Below are 14,588 nucleotides of genomic sequence, written 5' to 3' on the forward strand. Positions count from 1 at the left end.
TAGCGTTTTGCATTTTGGCCAAAAAGTTCCATTTTGGTCTCATCTGACCAGAGCACCTTCTTCCACATGGTTGCTGTGTCCCCCACATGGCTTGTGGCAAACTGCAAATGGGACTTCTTATGCTTTCTGTTAGCAATGCCTTTCTTCTTGCCACTCTTCCATAAAGGCCAACTTTGTACAGTGCATGACTAATAGTTGTCCTATGGACAGAGTCTCCCACCTGAGCTGTAGATCTCTGCAGCTCATCCAGAGTCACCATGGGCCTCTTGACTGCATTTCTGATCAGCGCTCTCCTTGTTCGGCATGTGTTTAGGTGGACGGCCTTGTCTTGGTAGGTTTACAGTTGTGCCATACTCCTTCCATTTTTGAATGATCGCTTGAACAGTGCTCCGTGGGATGTTCAAGGCTTTGGAAATCTTTTTGTAGCCTAAGCCTGCTTTAAATTTCTCAATAACTTGATCCCTGACCTGTCTTGGACCTGTCTTGTGTGTTCTTTGGACTTTGCGGTGTTGTTGCTCCCAATATTCTATTAGACAACCTCTGAGGCCCTCACAGAGCAGCTGTATTTGTACTGACATTAGATTACACACAGGTGCACTCTATTTAGTCATTAGCACTCATCAGGCAATGTCTATAGGCAACTGACTGCACTCAGATCAAAGGGGGCCAAATAATTTTGCATACACCACTCTGCAGTTATTTTTTATTTGTAAAAAAATGTTTGGAATCATGTATGATTTTCTCTCCACTTCTCATGTGTACACCACTTTGTGTTGGTCTTTCATGTGGAATTCCAATAAAATTGATTCATGTTTGTGGCAGTAATATGACAAAATGTGGAAAACTTCAAGGGGGCCGAATACTTTTGCAACCCACTGTATATAGCATAGCGCACATGATAGAAATATACAGGATCTTCTAAAAAAAAATTAGCATATTGTGATAAAGTTAATTATTTTCTATAATGTACTAATAAACATTAGACTTTCATACATTTTAGATACATTACACACAACTGAAGTAGTTCAAGGCTGCTTATTTTTCTTATTGATGATTTTGGCATACAGCTCATGAAAACCCAAATTTCCCATCTCAAAAAATTAGCATATTTCATCCGACCAATAAAAGAAAAGTGTTTTTAAAACCAAAAAAAAAAAAAAAAAAGTCAACCTTCAAATAATTATGTTCAGTTCTGCACTCAATACTTGGTCGGGAATCCTTTTGCAGAAATTACTGCTTCAATGCGGCGTGGCATGGAGGCAATCAGCCTGTGGCACTGCTCGGGTGTTATAGAGGCCCAGGATGCTTCGATAGCCGCCTTAAAGAGTAACTGTCAGGCTGCAGAAGCTAATTTAAACCTCTATTCTCCTGTGTTAAACAGTTTAGAAGGAAGCCAAAAAGGCATTAGTGAAGATAAAAATCTCTCTTACCTTTGATGTGTGCTTATCAGCAAAGCTGTTAGACCCAAGCAGGACACAAGCCGCATACTATACTGCAAAGCATTCTGGGGCCCTCCCCTCGGCTGCTAATGAGACGTTACAGCAGCTTGTAATCAGTCCAGCGCGTAGCACTGATAAATCTCCAGGCAGAGTACACTGCAGGAGTCCGCTATTGTTCCTAGCCACATGGCTAATTAATATTCACTGCACACTGTGTTATTCAGTACCAGCTTTTCTGTGATCAGGAAGCAGGCAGGACATGACGACACATTTGGCTTCATAGAAGACAGAAAAACATGGAACCTGCCATGAGTTGTCAGGAGCATCAATCTCTGCATATACTATATAAAAATTCTGTGAAGTACAAACGTGGACAGTGAAATGCATATGTAATGTAAGTACAGCCAATCTTTAGCTACTGATATATGTGTTTATTTTCTCTGAGACCCTATACCTAACAGCTCCTCTTTAAGCTCATCCAGAGTGTTGAGTCTTGCATCTCTCAACTTTCTCTTCACAATATCCCACAGATTCTCTATGGGGTTCAGGTCAGGAGAGTTGGCAGGCCAATTGAGCACAGTAATACCATGGTCAGTAAACCATTTACCAGTGGTTTTGGCACTGTGAGCAGGTGCCAGGTCGTGCTGAAAAATGAAATCTCCATCTCCATAAAAGGCAAAGGCAAATCGTAAAAAATAACCCAAAAACACACAAATAAATATTTATAAAAAAATACACAACTTGGGGGCGATCAGACCCCACCAACAGAGAGCTTTGTTGGTGGGGGGAAATCACTGGTGTGCTGTGGCAGCTCGGCCTTAAAGCTGCAGTGGCCATTTTAGTAAAAATGTGCCTGGTCTTTAGGGGGGTTTACCACTGTGGTCCTCAAGTGGTTAAAAACATTGCGCCGCAGCACAAACATAAAAAACTCAAACATTCATGGAAAATCATGTACAGAAAATGTGATTGAGAATGGAGGGCGCCGCAAATGCCCGTGATTTGCACATTAAAGTGTGCAACCAGCCTTTTTCTGCTTCTTCCTACTGCAAAGAGATAAAATCATAGCACTGGTTTATTAACCCATACAGTGAAAAAAAGAAAAAGTAAACAAATGCAAGTTTTAAATAGGATTGGACCCTTATATACACACTTTTTTTTTATTTTTTTTATTTAAATCATGCCTTATGTCACTTCAGATACATTTGAACCCTCTGACAGCCTTGACAAGATGGATCTCAGCAATGTCTGTCAATGAATGGTGTAACTTTGTAAAGTTTCACCTCGCCAATAGCAGTTAAAGGTTCCAGTAGCATGTGACACTTGATGACTGGTTAATGTGATCATGCAGTTTGCAGCACTTACCCATAGATGGGGAAGTTCCATTAGTCAGAATCATTAGGATTTTCCTTGAGGTTCACAGTGGTCAGTTGCATAACACACACTTTATAATGCATTATGAGTGTGAACTGTAATGGAGACTGGACAGACTTTAATACAAAGCCTGCATGCAGCGAGTTGCAGAGTTAAAGAGTATTACGATCAGTTACAACAGTACTGTGAACAGGCCCATAGAATTGTATGGGCAATGAGTTGACATGCAAAATATTCTGCAACGCAACTGAGCACTGTGAACTAGCTCTCAATCACCCAAGAACGATGGTAAACCTTTTACTAACCCTGGCAAACTAAAACAGTTTAGTGGTCCTTAGTGTGATGGCTGACTTCAGCGACTAACACAAGAGGTAAACACACCTTACCGTCACTTTTATTTCACCAGAATTCAGCTACTGAGCATTTCAACATACAGTTTTCAAACAAGTTTACCTCTGGCTGTATATTTCGTGTTCTCGTGCCCAGGTATGTGAAAGGATTGCTTTAAAATGAAAATTGAACCAAAACGTTTTTATTATTAGTTATGGATTGCATGATCTCAATAAAGAGAATGTCAACATGGGAGTCCAATATCTCTACTTTCCTTGTCCCCAACTAACTGCTGCTTTTTTCTGGTTTCGGGAGCAACATATCAGAAGAGAAAGCTGTTTAAAGAAGAGATAACTCTGGGGCACATTCCCCTTACATGGATCATTACTGGAAAATGAATAGGCACCAGTTGGTGTCAGCAGAAGGAACACTCATACAGTAATCGGAGGATCGAAATGTCAAGACTTGGAGCCCTTTTCCGCTAGCAGCGGTTTGCAATCAGATTCCAATAGCTTGCATATCGCAAAATGCTATGTTCTTCAAAATGAATGAAAACCATGGGCTTCCATTAGTGCGATGCATTTGCACTAGAGATGGGACTAATCCCAAATTTCCTCAAACCTGAATCCAAATATTCTTGATTTTCTTGAAGCCTTTATTTACAGGATTGGTTAGATTTGAGAAAATCGAGAATCTTTGGATTCCGATTCGAGGAAATTTGGAATTTGTAGCATCTCTAGTTTGCACAATAGCAAACTGTTGGTCCTGCTGCATTTTTCATGCATACTTTGAACAGGGGTGCAGTAGCATTACATAACCACAGTGCTGTGCAATTTTTTTTGCATTCTGATAGCTTAAAAATTTTGCCTCATTTTTTCTCCCATCGCAAATCACAATCACTGTACACCTAATATCCATATTGTGGAAATTAGTGGAGTAGCGATGGCTGATGCAGTCACAATTCACAGTGGAGAAGGGTCCTTAAAAGGTACCTGAATGCTCTTTCTGTTGAATACGGTTGGCCCAATGCATACAAACCAAACATATTTTCATCTCATTCACCATCTCTAATACTGAATTGCGGTATTTCTGTGAGTAGAGATACACTTTAAAAAGAACCATAGGCAAACCTCGTTCCCGTGTCCTCCTCACACCTACCACCACTTGCTAGGACCCTCCAGAAGAGCTGAGCCATGCTCCTCTTCAGCATGAGTGCGGCCATGGTGCACCTGTGCATCAGGGTTACTGTGCAGGTGCATCCGTACTCGCATAGAATCAGTACAGCCGTGCTCATGCATGAAAAGGAGTGCGGCCCAGATCTTTTTTGGGGGTCAAGGATGGTCTGGAGGACTGCATGGGAAGCCTCTAGGATCTAGAGGCTTTCTTCTTCTTGGGCAAGTATGTGTTTACACTTTAAGAATTTACCCCTCTACCTGCCATAGGAACACCCGTTGTTGAAGCTGCCATATTCCCCATCCAGAGTACAATTCAGGTACTTAAGAGTTTTCCAAAATTATTCAGGACAGAACTGTTAAAATCGGTGTTTTCAATTCATGTTTAGCAATAAAAGGAACAGGATTTATGTTCACATTTCATGTCACATTACAAATGATTTTGCAACGGAATTGCACAGTTAGAGAAACACACAGAGACGAGACTATTATACACATTGGGAAGGGAGACAAGTTATAGCAGTAGAGTAAACTGGAGAAAAAAATACATTCGTCATAGATTTTGTACATGAATAAAATGCTGCTTAAGTAAGGCTTATGTTCTCTTTCAGTACTGTAATCTGGAATCATAGGCGTGAGACCAAATCAACCCAAACTGCAAATAACTCCTTATGTCGAAAACCAGTTATATGCTTTATTGGTAAAAGGGGCTCTCCCATGTAAAGCAGCAATAGTCCTTTATAATATTAGATCTACCTAAATGATCTGATATGTGCTGTTTGAATTTGTACGATACTGATAGTTTTGAGTCCAAACACTGAAACCTGTCTTGTGATAGTGGCAAAAAGAGAGGTATAACAAAAAAATGCCTTGGTCCATTAGTGTATATAGTCCCGCCTCTAACAGAGAGGTCACATCAGTGACACAGTACCATACTTCCTCTGAAGACCTCACGTCCTGAGGCCCTCTGAAAAATGTCATTTTACAAGTGGAGTGGAAAAAAAACAAAAGCTTGCCCTTGGCTTTCACCTCAGCAGTAACAACCCAGGCAATATGCCTACACCTTCCATTTAGTGTATCCAATTCCCTTTGGAAAAATATAATCATTTAATGATTGTTCAAGTAAAAAAAAAACAAATACTAAAAAAAAATAAAAAATCATACAGTCTGAGAGAAAGTCCGTGATTTCCCTTCTGGGTTTCTTCTCCTTAGTAAACTAGAAAGGTGAGGCAGCTTGATTTTGTCCATGTTCTTACTATAGACATTAAGGAAAATTCCAAGTAGAACTAACAGTCCGGCCCATATATACCTGTAAAGGAGAATTGTTAAGGGTTAATCAACTGTAAAGGTAATGCAATACACAAAACTGTGAGATAATGAAATGAAGAGGAGAGGTAGGTCTTAATCGATTGCAAAACCCCCCCACAAAATCTGTAAACAAAAAATGCTAATGTTATGGATGTTTTAACAAATAGCTAAAAACATTTGTGTATTAAAAAGGATATGGAAACCACCCCCCTCCCTCATCACTCCAACCCATACACACTAGCTCACAACCATGCCCCACAGGATCAGAGGTCATATACTCCAAATGCTATAATGAACCAAATTGAGGATGGCAAATAGCACCGGTGGCTGGATAGTGTAATGGTTAAGGGCTCTGCCTCTGACACAGGAGACCTGGGTTCAAATCTCAGCTCTGCCTGTTCAGTAAGCCAGCACCTATTCAGTAAGGAGTTATTTGGGCGAGACTCCTTAACACTGCTACTACCTACTGAGTGCGCTCTAGTGGCTGCCTCGCAAGCGCTTTGAGTCTGACAGGAGAAAAGCGCTATACAAAAAAAGGAATTATTATTACTACTGTATTGATAATCCAAGCACAGGCTCGATCTTGCAACAAAGCACATGAAGACAAGCAATTGGCCTGTAGTGAAAACGTCCATACACAAAAGGGAAAACGAGATTAATGAAGGCAGCTGGTTGGATCAGCACAAAAAAGCAGGCTTGGATAGTGTCAGCATGGCAGACAAGCTAAAGCAGTTTGAGGGCCCTTTTACACTGGTGCGGTGGGTCATGTTTCTGCACCTCACCGATATGCTAATGAAAGCCCATGCGTGCTTTCATACAGCATGCAGTGCGGTGCGCCAGAAGTCGTCGATCTACCGTGCGACCTCTGCGACGACTTGCTGCGGACCAGAAGTCATGTAAGTCTATGGGGAAGCAGGGTTTGCCACAATGTTGGTCTTACGACACGCATGCGTTGGAGTGTATTTTTACAATGCGCTTCCACGCACTTCCGCATCTCTAAAACAGGAAGTGACCACAAACGTGCGTCACTTCCTGTTTGGATCCTGGCCAGAAGGGGATTACTGCATAATAACGTGGTAATCCCAAAGGCCTGCTTTTGGTGGTGTGGTGCAGCCCCCGGGCCACAACGCAACCCTGCCGCCAATATACAGTGCAGCCAGCCTGTGAAGCAGCTGGTGTAGTGTGTCATAGGATTCAAAGCAATGACAGCAGGAAACAAGCAGCTGCAACACAGCACAGGGCATAGAGCACTTAGACCATGTAGTGAGCTTTAATCAGTGCTCTCATACTGCCTACTACTGGTAGCAGAATAAGTTGGATCAACAAAATATAGCTGATGCGAGGTTCAGCCACATAACAACTGAAACTGGTGCACTGAGTAAGGGCACCAGGAGATTATGGAAGAATAAGGGCTCGTTTCCACTATCGCGAATCTGCATGCGTCCAACGCATGCAGATCCGCACATGTAATACAAGTGGATGGGCCTGTTTCCACTGTAGCGTTGTTGAGGTGCGTTTTTTTCAGCGTGAAAAAAACGCACAAAAGAGCCAACGATTTCGCCTGCGTCGGGAATCCGTGCGAATCGCCGCTAATGTATTTAATAGTAAAAACGCATGCGTTTGTTACATGCGTTTTTACCCGTGATTTCGCACCTTTTTCAATTTTATTTAGCCCTGGCAGTGTCATGGTTAATTTCGCATGGCACCCTGCCATGCGAAATCGCAGGCGAAATCGCGGGTAAAAACGCATGTGGAAACACATCCGCATGCGTTTTTACAAGCGTCGGAATGCGGCCAAAATCGCGTCGCAACAGTGGAAACAAGGCCTAAAGAAAGGACCACGCCAGCCAGATAAGCGAGAGTGCATTATGTGGTGCTAAAACTCTGCTGGGGCCCATGTGAGTAGTATTAGAATGGGGGAACACCTGGCGGGACATCACCAACTGTGGGGGGGGGGGGGTTGACAGTACTATTAATTCTTGCTAGACATCATGTTGACATCTATTCAAAGTTGATGTGCAGTGTGTGCTAGTAATAGATACAGATATGTATATTTTGCCACTTCGTGTGTCGGGTGGGTATCTGCTAGTGTATGGTAGGATTTACACATGGAACAAGGACATGTGACTTGCTGAGCTGTAGTGCTAGCCACAAAAATGCATCTATTACAAGCATAGGGAGGGATCAGACAAAAGCTCTGTACTCAAAGGAAGAGAATGGATAGTAACTCCTTTCTGACTCACTTATGTGGGTGATGATGGGATGGGGAGGAATTAAATTTAATTTACACCGACACCTCAACAGTAAAAAAGAAAATACCGGATACAGCCAGCCAGGAACTTTCAAAGCATCCATTACAAAAGAACATATATGTAATGTGGAACAAAAACTTTGTCCACTACTATTTAAAACAAAAATGAACTGTTACTTGCATTTAAAAATGCAGTGCAGTGCAGGCCGCACCCAATAAAATATTTTCATATAGTGAGAACTTAACAGAGAATTTGACCATCAGAAAATAAGAATTCTACGTGTCAGAAAAACAGAAAGCATGACTTACTGGAAAGTAAATGGTTTTGCGAAGAATAAAAAAGACAGTACAATGGTCATAGCCTTTCTCCCAGTTGTCACTGTAGGAATGAAGAAGAGATAACAAATTATTAAAGCAGAAACATTGTGATTAGTGTAGAACTTCTAACTAGTACGCTCAGAGCAAACATTCTATGATGGTAATGCACACGTATACAGTTCAACAGGCTTATTATCCCTAGGACTAATTATAGATTTCTCAAAGCTCTGAGCTCATTGACTGTCAAGTAAGATACTATCTTATTCTTGCTGTTAAATGTCCCAATTTACACTTTCTTCAATGCATCACAGGGAATTCAATTTCAGGGGGTTGTTCCATGCAATTGCTTTCTACCACTGAAAGATTTACTGTATAAAATAAGATGAAAAACTTCTACAAAACAGCTGTGTTTTTTTTGTTTTTTACAAGCTGCCCAGCTGATTCATCCAGGGGGCCATAAATAGGTGTGCAATCCTAATAAGTTATAATTTAATAATGTGCATCTAAGGAAGCTGAAAACATTTACCTGTCTTCTCTGTGGACTTTACTGCCTTGAGTTATGTCCTGCTCAGAAAGGATGCTGCTGACATCTAACTGCAACACTCAGTGGATGGTTTAACCTGCTGAGCGGTCTGGACGAGCTCAGCTCGTCCAACACCGCCAGAGGCTGCCGCTCAGGCCCTGCTGGGCCGATTTTAATGAAATAAAAAGCAGCACACGCAGCCGGCACTTTGCCAGCCGCGTGTGCTGCCTGATCGCCGCTGCAGCGCGGCGATCCGCTGCGTGCAGCGGCGAAAGAGGGTCCCCCCAGCCGCCCGAGCCCAGCGTAGCCGGAACAAACAGTTCCGGCCAGCGCTAAGGGCTGGATCGGAGGCGGCTGACGTCAGGACGTCGGCTGACGTCCATGACGTCACTCCGCTCGTCGCCATGGCGACGAGGTAAGCGAAACACGGAAGGCCGCTTATTGCGGCCTTCCGTGTTACTTCTGGCCGCCGGAGGCGATCGGAAGAACGCCTCCGGAGCGCCCTCTAGTGGGCTTTCATGCAGCCAACTTTCAGTTGGCTGCATGAAATAGTTTTTTTATTTAAAAAAAACCCTCCCGCAGCTGCCCTGGCGATTTAATCAGAACGCCAGGGTGGTTAATAAAAGTAAAGGTGGCCATACATCAGGCGACTTGGTGGCCGATTGACCATCCAATTCAAAAATTATAATCGAATTGGATAAAAATCAGTGCTGCCAAGTGCATACCAGATCAAAGAGACGCCCAATTTCAGGCCAAAATTGGCTGCATTAATTGGCTGGACATGCTCGATCGGGTGTGCGGCACTAACAGCCAGCAATATCGGGACGAGGGACAAAACCCCCAGCGCTGTTCCTGCCATGTATAAATGTGCAGTAAGTGTGTGCTTATACATTACTTATCCTGTGTCGTGGTGCCCCTCCGTCTTCTATTAGCCGCATACATGCCGCCCCCGTGTGACATCACACATGCGTCATGGCGCCAGGCTGGCAGGGTGTATGCAGCTAATTGAAGACCGGGAATCGGCCTGCGGTGTATGGGCAGCTGACAGATCTCTCTCTTATCAGATTCCATTAGAGAGGGATTTGTCTCCTGGTCAAATCTGCCCATCATCGCTAGATGTATGGCTACCTTAGAAGTGCAATATAAATCAGTGAAAACGCTTAGGCCTGGAACCCACTAGCAGTACATTACTAAGCAATTGTGATTTGAAAAGCTCTTGCTAATGTAATGCAATGGGTGTGATCCCACTTGAGAGATGTGATTTTATAAAACTCCCCCATAGCATTGCATTAGCAAGAGCTTTTTCAAATCACTAGCACTTAGAAAAGGCTGCTAGTGGGTTTGAGCCCTTATTCATTTTTGCATTTTGGAGGGTTGACTCACAACAAATCTTCTGTAGTAGGTCATCTTCCAAACATGAGCTTACCCACGGTGGACTTAATGCAAACATGTGGCCTAAACCCACCTTACCACCTACCCATTAGGATTTTACAGTATATTGTATAGGTTAAACAAAGCCGCTGCTAGTGTACCTTTAAACGTGTTTGCCATTCATAAGACTCTCTGGGACCTATAAATGATGGTGTTTTGACATGAACTGTAAGGCTAGGTTTCCACTGCTGTGATGACCAACCGATTCCCTGCACACAAATGCAGATGCGATTTGGCAACTACTGAAGTCAACAGGGAACATGTTTGGGTGAAACATCCGAGGTAGGCAGCACAATCTTGCGTCACTCGTCCGAATCCCATAGCCATGCATAGCACGGCTAGAGGGATTCAGCAGCAAGACACATAACAGCTGTGCCAGCATCGCATCTCGCAAGACGCATGCCGAGCACATTGGCACCACAGCCAAAGAGGAATTATTACAATACAACCCTACCATCACTTTTAACCTCCTTAGCGGTATGGACGAGCTCAGCTCCTCCATTACCGCCGGAGGGCGCCGCTCAGGCCCCACTGGGCCGATTTGCTTCATTTATTTTTCAAACACGCAACAAGCACTTTGCTTGCTGCGTGTCTACTCTGATCGCCGCCGCCGATGCGCCGCTATAGAGGTCCCCGTCTGCCAGACCCCGTGCGCAGCCTGGCCAATCAGTGCCAGGCAGCGCTGCAGGGTGGATCGGAATTCCAGATGACGTCATCGCGATCGTTCAGAATGGAATTTCCTTACGGGCGAGAGCGCCGGCGGCGATCGGAGGGGTGGGAGGGATAGCGCAGGGAGGGGGGCATCATGTAGCTAGCGCTAGGCTAGCTACATGATGGGGGATTTAAAAAAAAACAAAAAATACTGCTGCGTATCCACCCTGGCGATGTTGATAGAACGCCAGGGTGGTTAATTTAACAGCTGTAAAAATAAATTTCCAAGCAACAGGTAAACCTCTCTCCCATCTATTATTATCATCTAAAAAAAAACGGCCTCAAGGCAGCAATCGCATGACTGTTTACCCCTCATCTTTCACAGCCATGGACTAACTTACATGTCTTTACCGCAGTTACACCAAAATCTGGCACTGTTCATGAGCCATCCCGACTCTCAGTAGGAAATCATCTTATTTCTTGATTTGGTAGGAGTCAAGGTTAATGGACTACAAAATTAAAGCGTTGGTTTACTTATATTTAAAAGTGCTCAAAATTACACTTTGATCAATAATATCTGCATTACTTATTTTAGCATAATTTGAAAATAATGGCACATTATTGAAAATGCCTATACCAGGCCTGGGGCAAAGCTTAAGCAGCCTGGGGTGCCAGCTACGAACCACATTCCTTTTTTAATTCTCCCTCTCTCCTCCCTGCTGAGTTGTGAGCTGACGATAAGAAGAGGGTTAAAGTGGTCTGAAACGCTGACATAATATTCAATAGAAATGTGTTTTCCTACTTTTATTTTATCACGCATACAGTTACCATATTTGCTTTTGTGCACAAGTAATATTGCTCATTTACAAATTCCAAGTTCCCAAAGTATATTATATCTGCTCTAAAAGCTGCCAATGCATTTTATTCAAGTTACTTTTTATTATATATTAAAATCTTCTATCGAGCTGTTCTGAACTGTGTGCATATTTAAAACAATGAGAGCTCGTTTTCAGTTGTTACACAAGTAACAACTGAGGAATGTAAACAAAAGATACTGTTATCTCCACTGTATTTGCCTTTATACCCTTACCTATATTAAGTGACTTCACTGCTGCCTGAGAGCTCCTGTTATTAAAATCTCTATAATCAGTAGCAGATACAGAGCTTAGTCAACTGCTTCATTTTTTCTGTACAAGTTGTGCACCTCAGACCATACCCTTAGTAATGCTAGGTACACACCATACAATTTTCTGTTAGATAGATGGTTCGATAGATAATTTCAGTCATGTTCAATCTCATTTTTGATCGTTTTTCGGGTAAATTTTCATAGAAGTGAATGGAAATCGATCAGAAAATGATCAGAAATGGATCCAAAAAACGATCGGAACAGAAAATCGAACAGCAAATTGTATGGTGTGTACCCAGCATAAAGGTGGGAAAATAAAGACAACACAAGCCCTCTAATAACTGATAAATATAGTTATTAGTAAAGCAGGCTTACAGGTTGCAGTGAGAGTCATGCAGACAGCATTGTGTCATTATACAATATATTGCATTTAGAGTGATTGTTTCATATGCAGCAGGGATCATGTTGGAATATTTGTTTGTTTTTTAAATGATGTTATTCTTTATTGAATCATCAGTATTGTGATTATTATTATACCTAATGTTGAATAAAGATTCTTGTTATATTTTTCCAAAATTTGCTGCGGGAGGTGCTATTCTTTTTCTACCATATAATTGCTCTTGTTTTGAGCCCTAACACACACGGTTATTTGGTTGAGATGTTGCAGACACTTTTCAGAAACTAATCAGTAGAGTACACAATACCAGCATACCAAGAGTGCACACAGCACAGGCTTGCTTAGTACTGTGCAAACCAGTTACACAGAACACAGCGGTTAATACAAGGCAATTATCTTAGAAAGTCCCATATATTCCAGGGTAAATAAATCAGGTGTAACAAAGAGTGACATGTGCTGTGAAGCATTGGTCAATACCTCAGTTCATCTAAGGAAATGTTTCTGTTACTCTAACCTTACTTTTTAGCTTATCTTAGGTAGTTACCTGTGACAGCAATCAGAGCTCCAAAAAGTTTAATCAATGCAAGTACAAAAGATATTCCAAAATATCCAGTCACTGAGAAAAGGAATGCATATCCATAAGTCTGAAATGGATGCTAAAATACAACAGGTTCACGTTAGGAGAAATTGTTCTGCTTTAAGTATACACATATTCAATGTTACTGTTAAGAGAATATCACATACATCCTAGTAAGAATAATAATGATGGAATATATATATATATCAGGGCACTGGATACAATGTACTAATACAAGGTCCTGTTTTTGTTTCATATACAGTATATGAATACATAACTGTAGCACTTGTCACACCACTACCTTCTGATGAGTGCTTATTATCACAGAGGGTGTTAAAATGCTATACATTGACACAACGCTAAGTGTTGGCTTAAATCCAGGATCCATCTGGGAAATAATTAAAAAAAAAGTTTAAGGCTTAGTTCACGTTATAAATCGCAAGCGCAGAGTGCTTTTGAAGCTTTTTTTTTTTTTTTTTTTTTTTAGCCATTTGCGTTTTTTGTAAACACTTGTTTTTGCGATTTGAGCTTTTCTGTTTGCAGAATCAGGAAGTGAACTCTTTGACCTGGAACTCAATGTCTTTAATGCAATTTATCATAAAAAGCGCTCTCAAAATTGCTTTTCCAAACGCTTTGCACTTTTCCTATACATTACATTTAAGCGCAAATGCTCAGAAAATGGTGCAGGAACCGCATTTGCGATTGAAAAAAAAAGTTCAATGCTTATGTGAGAACACTCACATTAAAATTCATTACACAAGCGCTTTTATAGTGCTTTTAAAAAATGCTGGCACTTATTAAAAAAAAAAAAAAAAAAGAAAAAAGAAAAAAAAAAAAATCGCTACCCACGGCCGGGATCTTCTGCACTTGCGCGCCTCTCGTAATCACGCTCTCATCGCTGGAGCACTCTGTGCTTGCACAGTTCAATTCGCTGTGAACTGCGCAAGCGCAGAGAGCTCCCAGCACCGGGAGCGCAATCCAAAGAGGAGCGCGGAATGCCCATGCAGAAGATCTCAATCAAGCCACGGAGAGAACGGAGGCCTGACTCAGAGCGGAACTACCTAACAGACTTTTAGGGACTGGAAGAAGAGGGAGGGGGAATAAGTGAAGGGGAACAAGAGTTTCCCAGAGCCAATTGAAGTGCAGATAATGAATGAATATGCTTTGAATCACAAGGCATGTTCATTCATCAAAGTAAAATGTAGTTAAAATTTGCATTTAATTTTTTTTTAACACTTCCTGGTTACTTCCAGGAGAGCACCATCTAGTGGCTAAAAAGTATAATGTAAAAAGAATAAATGTAATTATTATTAAAACCTCCCCCGTACTTGCCAAACATACAAACTTAAAGTGATCCTTAAGCCAACGGAAAAAAATGAGATTTACTCACCTGGGGCTTCCCTCAGCCCCCAGCAGCCGATCGGTGCCCTCGCAGCTCCGCTCCGATGTCCCAGGACCCGCCGGCGAGCACTTCCGGTTTGGCCGTCACCGGCCGACAGGCATGGGAACGCGAGTGATTGTTCGCGTTCCCAGCCTGTATATCGCCCCCTATGCTGCTATTGCGGCCTCCTGGTGAGTGAGTAGAGACAACTATATAGACTGGAGAGAGTAACTCTTCCCACCGAAGAATAAAGTGTACTTGAAGTGGAAAATAGTACAGTTATTTCACTCAGTTTGTCCTTCCAAAACATAGA

At 42.2% G+C, this 14,588-nt stretch overlaps 1 protein-coding gene across 1 annotated transcript in view; it reads right to left on the reverse strand.

The window, feature by feature from the left end:
- Positions 1–3,326: 3,326 nt before the first annotated feature.
- LOC137518698 (adenosine 3'-phospho 5'-phosphosulfate transporter 2-like) overlaps positions 3,327–14,588 on the reverse strand; it is an 87,122-nt gene continuing 75,860 nt past the window's right edge. Inside the window, exons 8-10 of the mRNA XM_068236872.1 lie at positions 12,862–12,973; positions 8,181–8,250; positions 3,327–5,621 (exon numbers count right to left, since the gene is read on the reverse strand). Coding sequence (XP_068092973.1) covers positions 5,471–5,621; positions 8,181–8,250; positions 12,862–12,973 — 333 coding nt within the window. The 3' untranslated portion in view covers positions 3,327–5,470. The remainder of the gene's footprint in view (positions 5,622–8,180; positions 8,251–12,861; positions 12,974–14,588) is intronic.

The sequence above is a fragment of the Hyperolius riggenbachi genome, chromosome 5 (assembly GCF_040937935.1).
Source record: "Hyperolius riggenbachi isolate aHypRig1 chromosome 5, aHypRig1.pri, whole genome shotgun sequence".
NCBI classification, from domain to species: domain Eukaryota; kingdom Metazoa; phylum Chordata; class Amphibia; order Anura; family Hyperoliidae; genus Hyperolius; species Hyperolius riggenbachi.